At 39.8% G+C, this 21,420-nt stretch overlaps 1 protein-coding gene across 1 annotated transcript in view; it reads right to left on the bottom strand.

The window, feature by feature from the left end:
- The window catches only part of LOC122817653 (disintegrin and metalloproteinase domain-containing protein 10-like), a 1,242,151-nt gene that overhangs the window by 92,196 nt on the left and 1,128,535 nt on the right, over positions 1-21,420 (bottom strand). Inside the window, exon 13 of the mRNA XM_044090715.1 lies at positions 7,853-7,952. Within this exon, the coding sequence (XP_043946650.1) occupies positions 7,853-7,952 (100 nt within the window). The remainder of the gene's footprint in view (positions 1-7,852; positions 7,953-21,420) is intronic.

Here is a 21,420-nt window from a genome sequence, read left to right as displayed (position 1 = left end):
GATCGATTAATGAAACGAGAGAAGGATTGGACACCCTACCCTCAAAACATTGAACTGAATGTATACTCACGTGGCCCTGCATCACGTGTTTGAGAGTGACTGGCATGCTTGGGTTTTATCTGAGGAATTCATACAAGTCTGGCTTTGTTCTTGACTGAGATTTGTATATGCAGGGGACCTAGCAAACAAATTCACTAAACCTACCCTCTGAACATACCCTTTTGTTACATTCTCCATCCCCCTTCCCTGATCCAATCAGCGTAAAACTTACAGCAAACTGAAGGAATGTAGAAAACAATAAAGAACTGGCATTCCAAAGGGGATTTGCTGATTAAAACGTAAGCAACCAGCTATACATGCTAGTACGAATATCAGAAAGGTATGAAATTGTAGCACTCAGTGTGAGAGACATTCAGATGCAGTGTTCTAAACTTGGAAGCACCACTTATGGGAGTTTTCAATTACTTGTTCTCTATGCCATTTATATAATTCCATGTAGATGAATGTTAATGAAATATAATTAATTGGGTAAGTTTTACAATTGCAAAACTAGTCCCACTGTAGCATGTCTGACTCTTATACCTAAGGAAGAGTGTGTTTCTTTTTTTGGGGGTGTCATACCTAACAATTCTTCTATCACTAGGTCTATAACTAGAGAATGTTATAGAATGATACCCCACATAACAAGTCTTATAGAAATGAGTTATAATTTGGATACATTCCTTTATGTATAATGGCATACTGGTATGGGATGGGTGCACTGGGAATTAATGTACAATATGATTGTTTGGGAGTGGTCTCTTCTCTGAGCTTATAGTGGCTGATATAGAAGTAGACATGTAAGTGCTGGGGATGGCTTTGGGCTTACCTTTACTTTACTATTTCTGCATGTAAGACCTGTGTGACCCTGAGTCACCACCCCTCCCCAGTAACCACACGATTCTGGTTACTTCTGCATCTATAAATAGGATGTATGAGAGGCACAGTATCTCCTCAGCATTCCTCTAATAAAGAAAGAAAGAAAGTATGCAATTTGTATAATTGGAGTAAAGTAGAGTTCTGTGGGGGGTACAATTACACACCTCCCCTATACACACACACACACACACACACACATATATATATATATATATATATATATATATATATATATATAAAAAACATGTTTCTGCACACACACACACATATATATATATATATATATATATATATATATATATATATATATATATAAAAACATGTTTCTGCATCACCAAGCATGGTACATGCAGCTATGGAGCAAATTAGCTCAGATCTCATTGGACTGGACGTTGAAAAACTTTTAACCACGGATCTTCATCAATTCAGCTGTGTCAAAACATTTGATTACCAGGAAAGTCCAACTGGGTAGGAATCCATTTGGAGCGGAGACCCAGGAAGAAAGCTCCAAAGTATTTCAAAACATTTTATGAATAATAATTTTACAGTCTTTAAAATAATACAAAAAAAAAACAAATACTGTCTAAATAATTATACCAAATTAGACATAATATGAAAATACTGGTTAAGAGGAGATACGAGTTATGTGACAATGGTTTAACAGTTACAGAAAGTTTAGCCAGTTTATAGATAAATTAAAGGTAAGTTAGTATAATACGAACATGAAGTGAGAGAAAAGCAGGCTTATGGTATATTTAGAAATAAAGTCAGAGCTGAGAAACTGATAGAAATAAGGAAGTGAGTAAAGAAGGGGGAGTAAGGAGATGTGAGGTATGAATATCTGTTCAACTTTAGGGATACTGTTTATCATGGTGTTGAGCAAGAACAGAGCCAGCTTTTGGTTAGGACCTCTATCAGGATGGTTTTGAAGGATGGGACTGTTGACCTGTTGACTAGAGGTAAGGGATTCCAGGCCTTAAGCAACATGGTACAAGTACAGACAATGCCCGGCAGATTTGATAGGTTTATGGACAGACAGGAATTTAATCCTATTAAATTATTTGAAATACTAAGAAAAGCACTGGATAGCAGTTATGTATTACATACAGCATACCTGGACCTAGCCAAGGCCTTTCACACTTCCCCTAAGCAGGCATTATTTACAGACTTGTAAATCTGAATATGAATCCTTATATTGTGCTGTGGACAGTTAATTAGTTGTTTGATAGAGCAGCCCCTGCTGTTAGAATCACAAATGCCATTTCTGGTGATGTACTGTAGGGCTCAGTGTTGGGCCTTCTTTTATTTGGCATCTATTTCTTAGACCTTTGGGCCCGCACTACTTGTCTGTGGTTGTCAAAGTTTGCAGATGACTGTAAACTGGCTGTTATTTGATCTTCCACTGACTCACAATTGCTCCATCATAGGTTAGACCATGTTAATAGCTTGTACATGAACAATAGTTTGTTGAGTCACAGGTAAACAGTAAGCTATTGGTCTGCAGACGATTAGAAGCTTATCCAACAACCAGAGGTCAGAATCAAATCCTGCACCTTGTATCAGTGAAGTTAAGACCTTAACCATTATGCCAGCCCCCCCCCATGGTCTCAACTGAAATGTAAAAAAATGTGGTATAGTTCATGTTGGTTAAGAAAACATTTTCACATACCATATATGTGACACAACACAACCCTTCCAGTCAGACACTGTTGTAAGGGACGTTGGCACTCTTGTTGAAAACACATTTTCATTTGAACATCATGACTCTGGACTAGTTTGGAAAACCTTCTCTCTCTGACTCATCTAAATTCTAGGCATCTCCACTAGATCCAGAGAAGTCTTAATTCCACCTCATATCTCATTCGATCCGTTACATTACTCAGCCTGAGAGACCTCAGAGATTCATAACTAAAAATATCAGTGACCTCAAAATCTTAGTTTCAGGACATACTATCTGTCCTGTCTCTGTACCCAGTCTCTTACAGCCTCTCCATGAAGATCTTTGTCTTGCCTTTTGAGCAATGCTCTGTGATGGAATATGAGGTCAAAAGGGGTTGGATATTTCAAACTGTACTTCAAATACTTGGTTAAAGATACCGTGCATTCATCAGCTGAAAAATAAGGCACATTGCCGTAATGGATTCATATCTCACCATATCCTCCACCTATGGACCAATCTTTCACTACATGTCCAGCAGACTAGCAACCTTACTACCTTCAAGGTAAACCTAGATAATTGGATAGGAATCCTCAAATTCTCCACAGACTATCTTCTATTGTCTTCCTTGAGGTTGACAGGAGCTTGGAGGAGGGGTTTTATCTAGGCTTACAATGATCTACAGGCTGATTACTTATAACTTACCAGTGAACTTTCATACTTGGCATGAATATCTACAAACAGAGAGGTCTCCAGAAAATATGATTAACAAAAGAAGGAGGAAAACTGCACTGAGACGCTCACCAGAGCAGATGGTGTAGAAAGTGTATAGATGATGGATGACCAGATGATTGGATAATTGATGGTCTGATGGATGATATGTGATATGATGTGTTTAAAGATAATATCTCGAGCCCTAAAATGGGCAATAAATTTAATACGAAACAGAGCACTATATTTCAGAGCTCCAAAAAGGGAAAGGGAAATAAGTCAACCAATGTTATGTCTGACTTTTTAGTTGAAGATTTTGAATTTTGTACAAGAAATGATGCTAGAAAAGTACATGGCAGACATATGCCTAGTAATACAAACAGCAGCTTGAAAGCTAAAATTTTTGCTTTAGGTAAAAAACTTATTCATTTAAAATGTGCGTAATTGGACAACGCTTATTTGGAGAAATGTATTAATGAACATATTGTACCTAAGGGGTTACGCTTTTTTAAACTCCCTTTAGGCATAGATTACAACAATACAATGATTCAGGAGTTTAATAAGTTGTCCGATACTTTTGGTCATATGTATATGAAAATTATAATGAATTACAATGACGAAAAGATAGCGATTGTTTTAAATGAACTAGAAGTTTTAAATGAGGAAATCATACGTGATATTGAGTTTGAAGACTGGCAGGAACTGTATTCAAAACAATTTCAGATAGCTAGCAATAGAGTTAGAAGTGTGTATAACAGAAGGATGCATAAGATAGAGAGAGACATGGATCTATACCGGACAGGGAGGACTTATATTTGGCCTCAAAGCCGTGTGGAACATAATACAGGGAGAGGTAAATACAATAAAAATATTAGACAAGAAGAGGATGAAAATTTTCACCTATGAAATACCAGAAAAGGTTCTAAACAGGAGTTGTGGACATACAATAGAAAATAAGGAGAAGGATGCAGAGATGAATAATATGGAAATTGCGAACATTGACATTGTACATGCACATTTAGCAAAGAGAGATGGTGATTCAAATGATGAAGGTAGACCAAGGATATACAATCATAATGGATTTAAGGTATATAATTACACCGAAACTGAGATTACACAAAGTTTTTTTACTCTCTTTAGTAAAGGTATGAAATATATCCCAAGTGTTGGCTTTAACTTATTTGATACCATTAAAGAGATCAAATTATATTGCCGTAGATTGAATTTGGCAATATTTTTTAAGAACAACACTGATGGGCAAAAGGAAAAGGTCAATAAGTTAGTCAAAAGAAGCACTTTTATTCCACCACCTAATCCGCAGGTTGCAACATATGAACAAGTGGTGTGTAAAGAAGTGTATGAATTATATAAAAATACTAGGAAGCAGAACATTTCAGATAAGAAGTTGAAAGACAACTTGACAAATGAAGAAAGAAAAACATTAGAAGATGTTATATGTAATAAAGACACTAGAATTATGAAACCCGATAAGGGAGGTGGGATTATTTTATACGACAAGGCTGAATACAACAGTGTGGTACAAGACATATTATTCAACTCAGGGAATTATGAGGAGATCTCTGTTAACCAAGTAAATATTGGACATAGACGCATAGATCTGGTCCTAGAAGAATACCTTTTAGACAACAGAATTAATGAAGAAATATACAATTTCATTAGAAATGAGTATCCGATGTTGGCCAGAATAGTATGTATTCCTAAAATACATAAGTGTTTGAAAAATCCCCCATTCAGACCCATTATTTCAGGATCTAAGTCCAAAACATTTAATATGGGTGTAACCATTGATCAGTGGACAAAACACATATATGCAAATGTACCACATCTTATTAAGGATTCTTGGCACTTTCTTAGTAAGTTAACACCAGAAGTGTGGGGAAAAGACATCATGTTTATCACTATAGATGTTAAAGATCATTTTTCCTGTATTCCGAAAGATACAGGGCTGGAATATTTTTGCAATAGTTTGAGGAAATATTCTATCCTAACTTGGGATAAAATCCAACTTATTTTGAGCATGATGGGCCTCATATTAGAACATAATTATATTGAGTTCCAAGGCGAACTGTTTAGACAGACGAGAGGCACGGCTATGGGTGCATCATGTGCACCCATATATGCCAATTTAGTCATGTTGGAATGGGAGGACCTCTTTCTCTTCCCCAGTGAATATTACAAAAATATCTCCCTATACACACGGTTTCTGGATGATTTATTCATTATTTGGAAAGGCAAAAAGGAAATCATACCTGATTTCATTCAATATATTAATAGCACTACAGAGTTTTTAAGATTTACGCACACAGTGGAAGAAAAGGGAATAGCATACTTGGACATACATATAAGTAATAGTGGGGTAGGGTTTATTTCAAAATTATTTAGAAAACAGACACACTCCAATGATTACATCCATTTTGGAAGTTGCCACCCTCCCCATATTTTCAAAGATGTTGTAAAAGGGCAATGTGTCAGAGCTGCCCGAATGTCATCTACAATAGAGTTGATGACTGAAGAACTAGAATATATACATGAATTATTTACGAAAAGAGGCTACCCTAAAAATATGTTAGATGATGTGGTCCAATATGTCAAACTACAATGGGGAAAGAAATATCGCCCACTATTAGGATATGAAGGATTCAATAACAGGATAAATATGACATCTGAAAGAAGAGTATGTGTGATTATGTATAATTTGCATACTAACTTAGTAAAGGAGATATTATATAGATATTGGACATTATTGTCCAACACGGACAGTATAGGACATATAGTAGGATTTCACCCAAAAGTAGTATATAAAACAGGTAAAAATCTTAAGAGAATAGTTGAAAGTAGTGAACATAGACACAAAAAAGACAATATTGGAAAGGGTACAAAAAGATGTGGTACATGTACACAATGTAAACATATTAATGAAGATAAATATGTAAAATTAGACAATGTCATTAAAAGCACATGTAAATTTCGAGCAGGCAATTGTAATAGTCAGGGAGTGGTGTATTTAGCTATGTGTTCATTCTGTTCTGCATATTACATAGGCAAAACAGAGAGAAAATTAAAAACCCGTATATATGAACACATTTATAAAATTAAGAAGAGAGATGATAAGAATGCACTCAGCAAACATGTCAAAGATAAAGGTATAGAGCACACATTTAAGTTTGCAATCCTGGAACTAGTAGATAGATCTATAGGTAGTGGCAATTGGAAAGCTAGGTTAGGTGCCATGGAAAGTAAATGGCAAATTTGTTTTGATGCCACTACATATCCCGGACTGGATGAGTACATTAGTTTAAAACCATTTCTCATATTAGGGGAGTAATTTTAGTAAGGATTATTGTTGAAAATAATCTTATTTATGCAGCAAATTATTTACATAGCAAAACATTTAAGTAGAAATTTAGTGAGATAACTATTATTTTTATTTTTATTTTTGTTAAGGGTATTACACAATAGATATGCATTATATATATATATATATTTATATTTGTAATTATTTTAAGCAGTTTATATTCATAGAATACCTACTTGTTAAACAATTGGTTTTTAATAGAAGTTTTAAATAAGTTTTATAAACATTTTTAAAAACAATTTAAAACATTATAATGTATATATTGTAAGTACAATGAAGTGTTTTTGATTAATTTGATAGATTTGGCGCCAAAATTAGTATATAAGTTGAATTATTCCTGTCATTTGTTGGTTCTGAGGAAGTCTGTTACGGACAGATGAAAGCGCTAAACCTGTTCAATTCGTTTATATTTGTACTACGTGTGCTGGTAGCAGTTGTGCCTTTGTGGAATAAAACAGTTTTTTCCAACAGTGTTTCACTACGTTTATCAGTTGGTGGATTATCAGTGGACTAACTGTGTGGATAGTGCCCTGTTTGAGCTAGGAGCAGCAGAGGTCGGTCCTTTCACTCTGATGGATGATAGAACAGAAGAATGGGTAATGGATAGACTGATGGATAAATGGATGCATGCTCCTTGCAGTGAAACAGCATGTTTTGTTTGAATAACTGGAACATTTGTTTCCGATTTCTCCTATCATAACACCTTAATTCTACCATGTACTCCACTTTCGCCCTACTCTGGGTTATAAGACAAAATAACCTGGTCGAGATAATTTCCTCTGAATATTTATCTGATGATGCTTGTCTTGTTTGTAATCTTCAACTCTCTGTATGGGTTTTTTTCAAGTATGTTGTTTACGTTCAGAATTGTAACAAAGTTGTATAATGTCCATGTACTGTAGCCAGTATTACTGCAACAGGTAATATTAGAATATGGCAAAGATCTTGACAGCAGTCAGAAAGTGATAGAGCCATTTGTCTTTCAAGAACAGCAGAATGCAGTGGTCAGTACATCTGTACTTGGATCTGTGATCTCCATTTGCAAACAACCTGCAAAGTGTAAGCATTTAGATTTCCAATTACTGGCTTGAGCTCACCCCATGCAATCAATGACATGAGAGAAACAGTGGGCCCGAACAAGTTAATAAAATAATGTAACTAATCATTTGTAGCATAACTGCATAGCATACCTGGCACTTGACAGCACAGCTGACACTTTCCTTCCATTGATGTACTGCTACAGTCACATTTTTCAAAACCATATTTCACGCACACTGATTTATCGCAAAACTGAGAAAAACAGAAACATAATCATAGTCAAGTCATATAGAAAATTACCTTTGTGTTTGTAAATAAAAGTTACATATTATTTAAGAAAACTAGTTAATTTCCAGCATTTTGTACTTTTCGTTGCATAAAGAACCTGGTGGTGCTCTTAATATCTGAACAAACAACATGGATCCTCCTTGACCAAAAGAAGACAATCAGGTATGATACTTCTAGAAAGTATCATAAACTGAATGGTTAAGTAATTAGTCATAAAACAGGCTTGACATCAAGTCTACAGAATGATTGTGTCACCTACAGTATGAGTGCATGACATGCATATACCATTACAGGGACCCCCCCCCCCCTTTTTGAAATCATTTGCTTTGCCACTGTATATTACCTTCATTTTGCTTACAAAAATTACTGTGATACTATAGATAAACAATGAGACAGTAGCAGAGACAGGTCATGGCCAAATGTGGCCCTGGCAGGGTAATGGACCTGGCCATCTCCTAGCCAAACCAATTTCCCATTACGTGGCCATCTCCTCCAGTTACCCTAAAGCTGTTCAAACCTGACAGTGTGCATTTATTTTCTTCTTTACTTGAATAATGATCACATAAATTTGGATTTAATTTAAAATGTTTATTTCAAATTTTGAAGCAAAAACATTGACCACCATTTGCTAAACAATACAAGACTCTAACATTAAAACAAACTTATTAGCATGAGTAATAGTAAACCCCTCTTCCCTTAAAACACGTATTTATTGAATATACATCTGTCAAGCCATTATATTACAAGAGACATGCTGGCATTCACAGTCAAACAGCATCTAATGAAGCACTAATTAGTGGTTATGTGAGGGGGTGCAGAGATTAAAGACAACAAGTCGTTGGGCAGCCCACAGGATGTAAGTGTCCTTTTTTAGGAGCAGACCAGGAGCACTGCCTGGGGAAGTCATGTGATAAGAGGCATACATTAAAAATGTATTCAGAGCAAAAAAAATAACTTTAAACTCACAGACTTCATGTTGTCTAGCTTATCCACCACCAGATAATAAACACACAGCGAAGGGTCAGCAAAACAAAGAAACCAAGAATTGTACCTCAAAAAGCAGTGATTCCTTTCTTTACGCCATAACTACTCTGGGATGCAGAAACCAAATATTTATGCAGATACACAAGCATACATACAACTGTCAGTTACAATCATTTGTATAACTGTACACCTCAGAGATAGCTTGATATCAGGTGAGTGACTACATATGCAGATAACATCTCGCACATATATCTTATCTTGGAGCTGCAAGAGCCACACAGTGCAGCCCATTACATCTCCTCTCTGCACTCTCAGCCTCTTAGATCAAGAAACAGTGACAAAGATCCAAAATCAGGAAGAGATTTTAAATATTGTCCTTATATACTTAGGTCACTACTATAAATGGTTTTGCATTAGCAAGCATTTTCTAAAGAATATGAAGTCTGAAACTAATATTTGCCATGATTTAGTGACTGTGATCCACACATAAGTGAAACAGTCCATAAATATGTGGCAAAAATCAGGGACAGTTAAGAATTATGTCCTTTGCACATACTCACACAGATACAAACACAGATATGGCCAATTTCAGCCACTTTTAAGACTGTACATCTCAGATATCTGATTGAAATCAAGTGAATAATTAAATAATGGCCCAGAAATGTATATTATCTTGCTGCTATTAGAATCATATAGTGCAAGCCTCTCCCCTGTCTTGCTCAAGGATCGGAGACAAAAACCCAAAATCAGGAACACATTTTAAATAATTGCTCTTATATACTTAGAAAGTTGCCAGTAAAACAGGTTGTGCAATAGCAACCATTTTATAATGTATATGAAGTTTGAAACTCATGTTTGTCATTATTTAGTGATTGCAGTCCACAAAACTTTGCTAGAAAACCATATGTTTTGAGGAACAGACCACAGATATGAGGCAAAATTATGTACAGTTGTGGCAAATGACTCTGCATATGAGTGTGTATACACACAGTCTGATGTGACCAACTACAGCCACGTGTGCTACTATATACCCGAGATATCTACTTCAGATCACGTGAATGAAGAAATAGATAAATAATGGCCCAGAAATGTATCTCAGCTCGCTGCTCTCAGAACCATACAGTGCCACCTACTTCAGCGCCACTTTGCACTCTTAACTTCGTAGCTCAAGAATCTAAGATCCAAAATCAGGAAAAGATTTTAAATATTTCTTATATGATTAGCAAGCATTTTCTGAAGGATATAAAGTCTGATGCTCTCATGTTTGTCATTATCTAGTTACTGCAGTCCACAACAATTTCTTCTTTAGGGTGCTGATAATTTATGTACTCATTTACATTTGTTAACTTGAGTTATCCAGCTTAGCTACATTAGCTCTTTTTCATCCAAGGCCTGTGGAAAAAGCTCCAAAGTACATCTTTAATAAACTAAGAAAAAGATAAACTTGCTTATTAATATAGAGCTCAATGTACTACTTAGTAAAGTTATTTCAATCAGAACAATCAAAAATGTTATAAACCATTTACTATACAAACAAATTAGCAGATATGGCTGCATATGTAAATTATATATTTACAATGTGGTTATTATTATAAAGAGATTAATAGAAGAGAGTGCCATATGATAAAAGCAAGCTAAACTGAAAATAGAGACAGGGAAAGAGATGTATAAATAATGAACATATATTGCAAATAAAATAGAGAAAGAAATGCCAATATAGAAGCATTGAAATGCAACTAATATCATTGCACAACTCTTTTTGCTGCTCTGATATTTTTGGCAAATAGAGAACATCCTGATCTCTGTCCTTACAGTTGACAGTATCAAAGTACGAGTTCACCAGGATGACTTCTCCTTTTGTACAGCTCTACTGGCCTAGAGGCATAAAGTTCTGACTATTACTCATGCAAAATGAATTCAGCTAATGGTTTGGGCATAATATTGGAGCTAGCATGGAGAGGGAAGGGAAGTTATGTGTCTTATGCTTATAGTCTCTCCTCAAGGAAGATGTGCTGGGAACATGCAGCCAGACGTGGGATCACCTCTGGTGATACTGGAGACATGTGACTGGTACAGTGCATGTTTGGGACAATAAAAATAATGAACATATCACCGCACACGTGGGACCATGTCCTTCATGGAGCCAGTGCATGTCCTGTTGAGCTATGCTACCATGGTTATGATGCTGTGATTATCCTGTCCCCTCTTTCCATCCTCAAGGTATTTCCAGTCAGCTTTCCTCCACCAAGACAGTCCCACCAAGGGAGATAATAGTGGGAATGTAGGTACTCTTCCCACATAAGAAGTTTTCCAGTCTCCTTCCAACCCCACCAAGATAGCCCATCACAGGGGGTAGTGTCAGGAATGGAGGTCAGAGGCATTTGGGAAGTCAGTGAGCAGATGATGGTCAGTTGTAGTGCAGAGGCCAAGAATATCAGTTATAATTACTTTGTCTTGAACAAGAGACCTTGAAGTTAACTAATATTAAGTCTGTACATTTAAATATCCTGACACAGTGCCAATAACTGATCAAGCCATTCCATCATCAAGGTTTCTTTAAGTTATATATCTCTTATTGTCCTGTGTATTACTTCTTCATCTCTATCAATTTCTCTTGTGACATAGGTAAATGTTTGATGACCCATAAAACTTCTCATTCTTTACTAAATAGGTCTTCCTTCTGTCTCTTAAGATACGTTTTGCTCAGCTGAGCTGCAATGTGTATTTCTTTTCCTGAATTACCTGATTTGCACGAACTATTGAGTTACACTTTTGCAAATTCATTAGCATTGTTTCCAATTTAAGTGGCACTTTGTGTAATGACTTCTTGAAAATACTCTGTAAAGGTTATGGTTCATAGGTAGGTACTAGGCTATTGGCCCTAGGGCCTATACAAGCCTAGCCATAATGATTCCCTGGCTATTGCTTTCCACAAATATTTACTTTCCTGCAACCCTGTCTAGCAGGGCTACTGATGTGATCCCCAGGGTGAATTTCCTATCTCCCATCCAATCATCAAGGTTCCTCTTGAAGATGGCCATTGAGGTGCTCTGCCTGACATGTATGGGCAACCTATTCCAGAGTATGCAGAGTTTCTGGGTCAGGAACCTATCCCTCCAGCATCTTCTATTCATCATAGGTTCATAGATTAGTACTAGGCTAACTGCCCATGTGGGCTATTATAAGCCTAGCCAATTACCCCATGTCAGAATCAAACCCTGCACCTTTTATTTATCAGGTAAACAATTTAACTATTATGCCAACCTCCCACCATGATGACAAGGTTAAGATCCCTGGAGCATGTGGCTCGGAGGGATTGGGATTTCTTTAAGTGGAGCATGTCCAACAACTCTGGGCTTGACATGGCCTTGTATGTTAGGCAGAGATCGTCTCTGAGTAGGTGATATGTGACAAAGTATAGCTGGAGTTTCTTTAGATGGTCAGCATAAGGCATCTGCTTTAGGCCTGTGATTCTTTTTGTGAGGTATTTCTGCGACCTTTCTAGTTGGTGCAGATGTCTTGAAAGGTACATACCAAACGGGGTATTGTATTCTATAATGGGTCTAATGAGGGATGAGTACAGAGGGACAATGACCTCTCTTTTTCTGGATGAGAAGCCCTTAGTGATGAGGTGTGCCATGTAAAAGGATTTTCTAACTGTTGTGGATATGTGGTTATCAAAGGTGAGACCACTGTCCACCTGTGTCCCTAGGTCTCTTATCACACTTTTGGTGTTTAGTGTACTGCCACCTATGCAGTACGTGGTTTTTCCCAAAGGGGACAACTATACATTTTTTGGAATTTAGTTTGAGCTCATGGCTCTGGCACCAGGCATCTGTGTCGGTAAGGCCCTTTTGTAGTATATCCACATCATTTGGGGATTCAGTAATGGCTCCCAGCTTGCAGTCATCTGCAAACTTTGTAAGCCAGAGTCCCTTAGTGTTGGCCTGTACTTCAGAGTAGTAGATGCCAAACAAGAGTGGTCCCAGGACAGAACCCTGCGGTACACCACTTGTCACTTGTCTGGAGCTGGATTTGGAGTCGGCTACTTTTACAGTGTGTGTTCTGTCAGTAAGCCAGTTTGCAACCCATCGAGTGACATAGGCATTAAGGCCCAACTCAGTAAGTTTATCTATGATTCCAGAGTGGGGGATAGTGTCAAAAGCCTTGGTGAGGTCCTAGTATGCTGTGTGAACCACCTTACCCTCATCCACGGTTCGGGAGATTGATTTGAAGAAGTCGATCAGGTTCAGGAAGCAACATCAGCCCTTCATGAACCCAAACTGGGTGGGGTTCAGTGTTTGAAGGTTGCCAATGTCTTTTTTTACAAGTTCCATGATAATACGTTTCATGGCCTTGCAGTTCAGTCTCGTCAAACTGATGGGACGGTAGTTCCTGGGATCCAAACAGGATCCTCCCTTGTGGAGTGTGATGACTGTAGCTGTGCGCCACTCTGTGGGCACGAAGCCTGAGGTGAAGCTATGATTAAACATGACACATAGGTGAGGTGCCAGTTCATTTTGTAGTTCATGCAGTACACAGCCCAGGATGTCGTCTGGTCCCATGGATGCTGAATTCTTGGCTTTGGAGAGTGCGGTTTTTACCTGAGTGGCTGTGATTCCTGGAATTTGGCATTCTTTTGGTATTGAGATGGGCCCTTTAGGGGATGAGAGTGGGTGAAGTTGGCACTGAATCTATCTGCCAGGATATTGGCGATATCCTTGGAATCAGTATATCTAGTGCCATTCTGCTGTAGCTCAGAACAGATCTGAGTATTGCCATTTAGATTCTTGACATAGCTATAGAATGCCTTGTAGTTGTCTTTGGAATCTTTGGCAATTTTGTTTTTGTAACTAGCTTTAGAAGATTTTATGAGGGATCTCAGGCTTAAAACTGAGGCTGGTGAAGGAGATTTTTGAATCCTGGGTTCTTCCTCTTTTCTGCAACAGTTTCATCCTTCTGTTGTACAGCTTGTTTATGACAGGGGAATCACCAGATTGGCTTGCTGTTTTTAGAGGACAGTGTCTTGGTTCTATTTGGGATAGCTCAGTCCATGCATGAGTGAATGGGCTCGTACAGCACCTTAGTGTAGGATTCAGCAGTTGAACTTCCATTTCTCATCTGCATGGGTGTCATGAAGTTTGCTACTTCTGACTTGAGAAGCATGAAGTTGGCTTTGGAGAAGTTTTTTTTATAGAGGTTTCCTTAAAGGGGGTTGGGGGTGGGATGTGGATGTCAAGGGTGATTAGCCTATGGTCTGATCTGACCAATGAGGGGGTGACCACTAGTGTGGAGCATCGATTTCCCATGTTGGTAACGACCAGGTCTAGAATATTGGTACCCCTGGTGGGACTATGAATTAGTTGCTCTAGAGCGTTGGAATTTATGAATTCCAAGAACCGTTGAGCAAAGGTGTTGGTACAGGACTAGTTTTCCCTGTTAATGGCAGGATAGTTGAAATCACCCAGTATTAGCGTGTTTGATTGTATCTTAATATTTTCCAGTATATTTAGAAAGGTGTAGTGAGAATCTTGGGGCATGGTGGGGGATCTGTAACAAGCTACAATTTGTATTGCAGTCTTACCTAGTGTTAGTTGCACCTGGAGAATTTCAAATGCATTGTGTTGGGCAACCAGCCTGGAGGTGTAAATATCCTTGGTGAATATGGACACTCCTCCCACTTTAGTGTTTTGGTCTTGGCTTGGTGGCCAAAAAGTGTGGTATGAGTTGTAGCCTGGTATTGCAGGGGTGCTCTCTGGAGCTTTGAACCAGGTCTCAGTTACTGCACAGATATCGATGCTCTCCATTTTTAGGAGAGCCTCGAGAGAGTGCATCTTGAGGTTTAGACTTCTAGCACTGAGTAGCATTACCTTCAGATTTTGCTTGCTTGTACCCATTATGGTGGTAGTTTTGTCCTTTGAACCTTGCCTAAAAAAGGTACTATAGGGGTGGCAAGAGCCAGTAACCTTAAGGATCAGTTTTGACCAGCAGCGAGCTGCTACTTATGTGTATCTGAAATTTCTCCAACACATCTGATAGCCAACATTTCTCTTTTTTTTCAGTCTGAGCATATGTAGTCTGTACGAGGTAGATGCTCTGGAAAGATTTGCAACTATTTTCTCTTATCAATACAGCTTTGATTGGCTTACAGCGTAACTGTTTTAGACATATCATAATACTTTAGAGGTGCACCACTAGTCAAAATGCTTTTTGCAGAAACTCAAAACTCATTTTCGGTTCTGGTGCTCAATCTCAGGTCCCATCAAACTCTAGAAGCTTACTTAAAACTTATTCATCTCAAAAATGTCCTGGGTGAACCTGAACAGAAACTGAACAATTCTCAGAGATGTGACACTGCCATTCCAGCTAAATGGAATTTTGTAAATAATTCTATGTCATTTGTGAATATTGATATGATTTATACAGAACTGTTTGTTATGTACTGAGCTTCAAGAATGTAACCACAACATACCCTGCTGGAAAATAGAAGATTAACTTATAAAACTTCAAGAAAATAAGTTGAAATTAAGTGCTTTATGATGTGCTATAAAAGTTTCAATGCAGCAAGGAGACAGGATATCTAGAGCTAGAATTTATTTATTTTGTCTTGGAGAGCAGTAGTTACTAGGTTTAAAATGTAAAAAGTGCTTTCTTGCTTTATGACTTCCTAGCAGCTACACAGTTCTGAGCAAACATCTAAGAGATATGTATTTTTAACACAGAGATGTTAAAATTCTTTTAAGTTTCTGTTTAGCCTGGGAACTGAAGTCAGGTGACAAAGAGTGATGCCATCCAAGTTGGCCCAGCAGTAATGTTTGATATTAATTTGGGAACTCTCTCAGAGAGAGACTGTGCATTTTGTATTTTGTCTTGGACCTAGCAAGAACATCTACTCATCATCATCAGCTGCACTTGCCTGTCTGTAAGTAAGATTCAGGGCATAGTACCTCTCTTAGATATAGACAGGAATATAGTAAAGATTAGTTTAGATGTTTTCTGTATTTATTTGTGACTGTCCTGCAATGTTGCTTTAAAATATTCCCTGTGATTTTGATCTCTGAAGCAACTGTGTTTGTTTATTGACTATTGTTTTTTTTTATTATTTATTATTAAATATATTTAAACCTATCTTTGTGGCTGATATTTGTGAGACCTACTTAAGCTCTTAGCGTACTTGCAAATTTATTTGGTGACACTGTACAGGCCACTCCTAAATAACCTTGCAAGTCTTGGTCAAAACTACCATTTGGATAATAGTAACATTACACAGTAGGATTGGACACCCTTTGTAAGGGCCTTAGAGTAGCTGATAAAGAGTTGGTGACAGTGATAGCTACTTTATAATCTGGGCAGAAGGGGACATAGCTAGTAAACCTGTGCCAGCCTTTCCCATGTGTGTGTGTGTGTGTGTGTGTGTGTATTTGTATATAAATCAAATCTGTGTGTCAGCTACCTGGACAGGGACACAAAGCACTGGCTGGACAAAGAGGGTGCTGGAAGTTTTGCCTTGACCACTCAGCTGAGATCTCATCTCTATAGCTGTGACAGTGGGGAGTCTTATTGGGGATCTGGAGAAAGAGGGAAAAACCAGCCCCAGACTGACTATGGTCTCTGTGTGCTCGTAAGGGAAATTGTACTTTACTGTGTGTGTACTTATCATCCTCCCATTGTGTACGTCCCTCACTGGTGCCAGTGGTGAGGATTGAGGCTCCTTGATTACTGGGCCAGTGCAGGGGTGTCACATATTAATTGTTTATCCCCTCCCCAAAAACTCTGGGAAAAACTTACCGCATTCCCTGTCTTGAGAGCCCATCTTCATTGGCAGTACTAACCCCACTGCAGTGCTGCACTGTCATATCATATGCTTGCAACCCTAGGCTCCACCTTAGTAACTTGGCATTTTGCTGCCTGGTGTGATGTTGCCATGTTAGGGGATTATGGTCTGTAATTACAGTGAATTTTCTTCCATAAGATAAGGGTGAAGTTAAGTTTCTGCAGGGCCCACACTATGGTTATGCATTCCTTTTCTACATCTGCATAGCATTCCTCCCTTGGTTGGAGCCTATGACTGAGATATACCACTGGGTGTTCTTCTCCCTCTGAAGAAACCTGGTACCTAAGTACAGCCGTCTCCCCATGGTTTGAAGCATCCACCTGCACAACAAATTCTTTGCTGTAATCTGGACTGGCTAACACAGGGGGTCCCCCAAAGCTCCTTTAAGCTTCTGGAATACCTGCTCCCATGCTGAGGTCCACACTACCTTATTTGGCCTGTTCTTTCTTGTCAGGTCTATGAGGGGAGCAGCTATGGTACTATAATTGGGGACAGCCTTTCTGTAGTACCCTGCTGGACCTAAGAATGCCCTCACCTGCTTTTCGGCAAGAGATGCAGGCCATGCCTGAATGGCGCCCACTTTGGTAGGTTCTTGCCTGATGCTACCACTTCCCACTCTATGTCTCAGGTAGGAGACCTCTGCCATACCCACCTGACATTTGCTGGGCTTAATGGTCAACCCTGCCCTCTGTAGTCTGCCCAGCACCTCCATACATACTAAAGGTGTTCTTGCCAGGAATGACTGTAGATGGCAGCACCATCTAGGTAAGCAAGGGCAAAATCTCCTGCTCCTGCTAGGATACAATCTACCAGCCTCTGGAAAGTCACCAGGGCACTTTTCATCCCAAAGAGCATCTTTGTGAGCCCATACAAGCAAAAGGAGTCACAAAGGCTGACCTCTCTCTTGCATTGGGAGTCAAGAGCACCTACTAGTAACCCTTGGTAAGATCAATAGTGGCTATATACCTAGCCCCACCCAGCTGCTCTAGGGCTTCTTCTGTCCTAGGCATGGGGTAAGCATCTGACTCTGTGTGACTATTTAATTTCCTATAGACCACACAGAACCTGCCATCTTTCTTTGGTACCAGCACCACTGGAGAGGCCCAGGGACTGATTGACTCCTGAAATTACCCCCAACTCCAACATATCCTGTATCTCCTCACTCATAGGGTGCCTGAGAGGATCAAACAGACTCTAAGGGGCCTGCTTAATAGGCTTTTGGGGTGCTGTATCCACATGGTGCTGCACCAGGTGGGTGCACGCTGGTTTCCCAGTGAACATGTCCCCAAACTCCTGTAACACTGCTCGTATTTCTCAAAACTGGGTAGGGGAGACCTACTGGGACATTGCTACCCCTTCCACTGAAGTGTCAGTTTGAGCTTCACTGAGGAGAACAGTCACCAGTTCTTCCTCAGATTCCTCCTGCCATCCACTGCAAATACTCAGCATGATGGACTCCCTATCATGGTAAAGCTTCATCATGTTAACATGGTAGAATTTGTGCTCCTGTCTCCTGTCTAGCAGTTCTGCCATGTAGTTAACATCGCTGACCTTCCCTACTATCTTGTAGGGTCCCTTCAAAACTGCCTGCAGCTTGTTATGTTTGACAGGAATGAGAACCATTACCTGCTGCCCTATAGCATACTCTAACTCGAGCATTCCTGTCATACCAGACCTTTTTCTGCTGTTGGGCTTCTGCCAGGTTCTCCTGGACCAAGCCCATGAGTTTCCTGACCCTTGTCCTGAAGTTTAGGACATATGCCACAACAGACTCCTTGTGGGATTCACACTCACCCTCCCACTCATCACAAATCAAATCTAGAGGTCCCCTCACCCTATGTCCATACAGCAACTCAAAGGGTGAAAAACCTGTGGATTCTTGGGGAACCTCTCTGTAAACAAATAACAGATGGGGCAACTATTTGCCCCATTCCATTTTGAACTGCTCTGCAAATGCCCATAGCATGGACTAGAGTGTAGAGTTTAACCTGTCAACAAGACCATTAGTCTGAGGGTGGTAGGGGATGATCTTTAGGTGCTTCACCCCACAGTGCTTCCACAGACAAGCCAGCAGGTCTGACATGAAACTGGCACCTCTGTCAGTCAGTATTTCTTTTGGGAATCCTACCCTGCAGAAAATTTCTAACAAAGCATTTGTCACCTTTTCTGCCTCAATGGAGGACAGAGCCACCACCTCAGGTATCTGGTAACATAATCTACTACCACTAGGATATATGTTTCCCTGTGGAACTTGGGGTACTCAGAGGCTCCACAATATCCATAGCTACCCTCTGAAATGGCTCTTCAATCAATAGCAAAGGCATCAAAGTTGCTTTCACCTTGTCTTCTACCTTGCCTACCTGTTTGACTGCTCACAGGTTACATCTCTGGAAATCCCAGGCCAATAAAGGTTCTGCATAATACATCTCTTTATACATTTTATGCCCATATGACCTGCAAAGAGAATATGATGGGGTATGGCTAGAAGTGCCAGATGGTAGGCTCTGGGCACTACCAACTTCTGTATTCTCTCACCATCCAGCCCTCCCTCAGGAGTCCACTCTCTATACAGTAACCCTTTGTCCTAGTATACAGATTCCCCCTTCCCTTGAGAATTAGGTGCCTCACTAGGTACCTCCTTCAGGCTGGTAATGTAGGGTCTGAGAGATGAGCTTGTCTCAACTCTCTCTTTGTAACCCTTCTCAGCTCCCCTTTCACAGGAAGTCTGGTATCCTCTGACAGCAGTGTCTCACTGTCAGCCTGGGTACTACTACCCACCTCTGCCCTTGCAGTCACTCTGTTCAAGGGAACATTAGTACCCACAAGCAGCTGTGGCTCACCTTCAGTCTCACTGCTACAGAGTAGCTCTCTCCCTGAAGTAACCACCTCACCAGTCCTGGCTGCAAGTGTGCAGTCTGTCTGGGTCTATCACAGGCTACCAGACCCACATGCTTGTCTCTAAGCCTGACTATGTGTAACTGCATGCACACAGGGTACTGCATTATCAAAATCATGCCCTCTCAGGACATCTGCAGGATCTCCTCAAACACACCTACTTGCTGGCTTCCTTTTCCACCCTCCCAGTCAAGGTGAACCCTAGACAAAGGTATTTGGAATGGGGTCCCTCCTAAAGCTCTGACTGGAGTAGACTGTCCAAGCAAGTAGTGCTCCTCTGTAACCATTGCAGGCTTCACAAAAGTTAGGTTAGAGGCTGTGTCTCTCTTAGCAATGGCCACTTTCCCATTTACCAAGATAGGATATAACCTCTTGTAGTAGTTGGTACCCTTGTTGTCTTGAGACAGCTAACTGCTGGCATTTTGTCATTCCCACTTACTGGCTCTCCCATCTTTTGTTTCCCACCTTGCCTCTGTGGACCTCTATATGCTACATGGCCCCATTGGTTGCATTTAAAACATGTAACCCTTGGTCCTAGACATGTACCTGGACTAGTGGCTTCTCCTGCTACTGGCAGACTCTGTTGGGGCAGTGTGGGGCTGCCCACCATGGATTCCCTTAGACCCATGAGCAGCAATGGGTGTCTCTTTCCTGTGTAGTGATGCCCTGCTTGCTACATACAGGTCACTCTTCTTTCCTGACTCATCTGCAGTATTGCATTGTCTATCAGCTAACCAGATTATCATGTCCTCAGGTAAAGTGCTAAGGGCTTGTTCAATCACCAAAAGGTCTACCAGCCCTTCAAAAGTGGTGACCTGATATCCACTCACCCACTTATGTAAATAAGTGCTTAGTTCAGCAATATATTCACACACACTTTCATCTGCCTTATGTCTATGCTCACAAAACTTTTTTCTATAAGCTTCAGGTGTTAAAACATTCTAACAAACACATTTTGACTGTATTATAATTTAAGCAAGCACTATCAGACAGTATACAAACTGCAGTTACAGCTTTACCATGAAGTAAAGGGGTCAGGGACCGTACCCAAAGCCTTTGGTCAACATTATACTGTTTACATACCCTCTCAAACATATGAATGAAACTATCAGAATTATCCCCCTCTGTAAATTGTGGAAGAAATTTACTGACCTTTTTTGCTTCTGGGGTTCAGTTACTCCCTTCCCCATTATCCCCATGACTCCAGCAAATGCTGCCTCTGCCTCTCCTTCTCCTCAGCTTCCAGGCATCAGTTTCTCATTTTCCTCAGCCTCCAGATGTCTCAGTCTCTCTGCTGCCTCTATTCCCAAATGCTTGGCATCCAGCTCAAGTATCTTTAACTCCAGATGGAGTTTTAAGTCCTCTGTGGAAAGGTTGAACTGTTCATTTTCTGAGAGTTGTACATCCCCAAGGCCAGTCTGATTGTCCTCCTGGTTGCTATCTTGTGATGTAGCTGTGACTAAAGCTTCAATTATTTCTGACTTAGTCAGGTTAGCATGCACCAGTCCTTTAGCCTGGCATATCTCAGCCCACTGGCTCCTTGTCAGCTTGCCATACTCCTCTGCTGACATGCTTGGCAGCTCTTCCTAACTAACTAAGCTATCAAAAAAATAAAACAATTGTGATATGAACTCTGAATGTTTACTGCATGGCTGATTGAGAGTATGATCATAGGTTCATAGGTTCATAGGTTGGTACTAGGCTATCAGCCCTAGGGCC

Source organism: Protopterus annectens, chromosome 13.part0 (genome assembly GCF_019279795.1).
Source record: "Protopterus annectens isolate FY-2018-M chromosome 13.part0, PAN1.0, whole genome shotgun sequence".
In the NCBI taxonomy this organism is placed as follows: domain Eukaryota; kingdom Metazoa; phylum Chordata; order Ceratodontiformes; family Protopteridae; genus Protopterus; species Protopterus annectens.
This window is presented reverse-complemented; position numbering and strand designations above follow the sequence as displayed.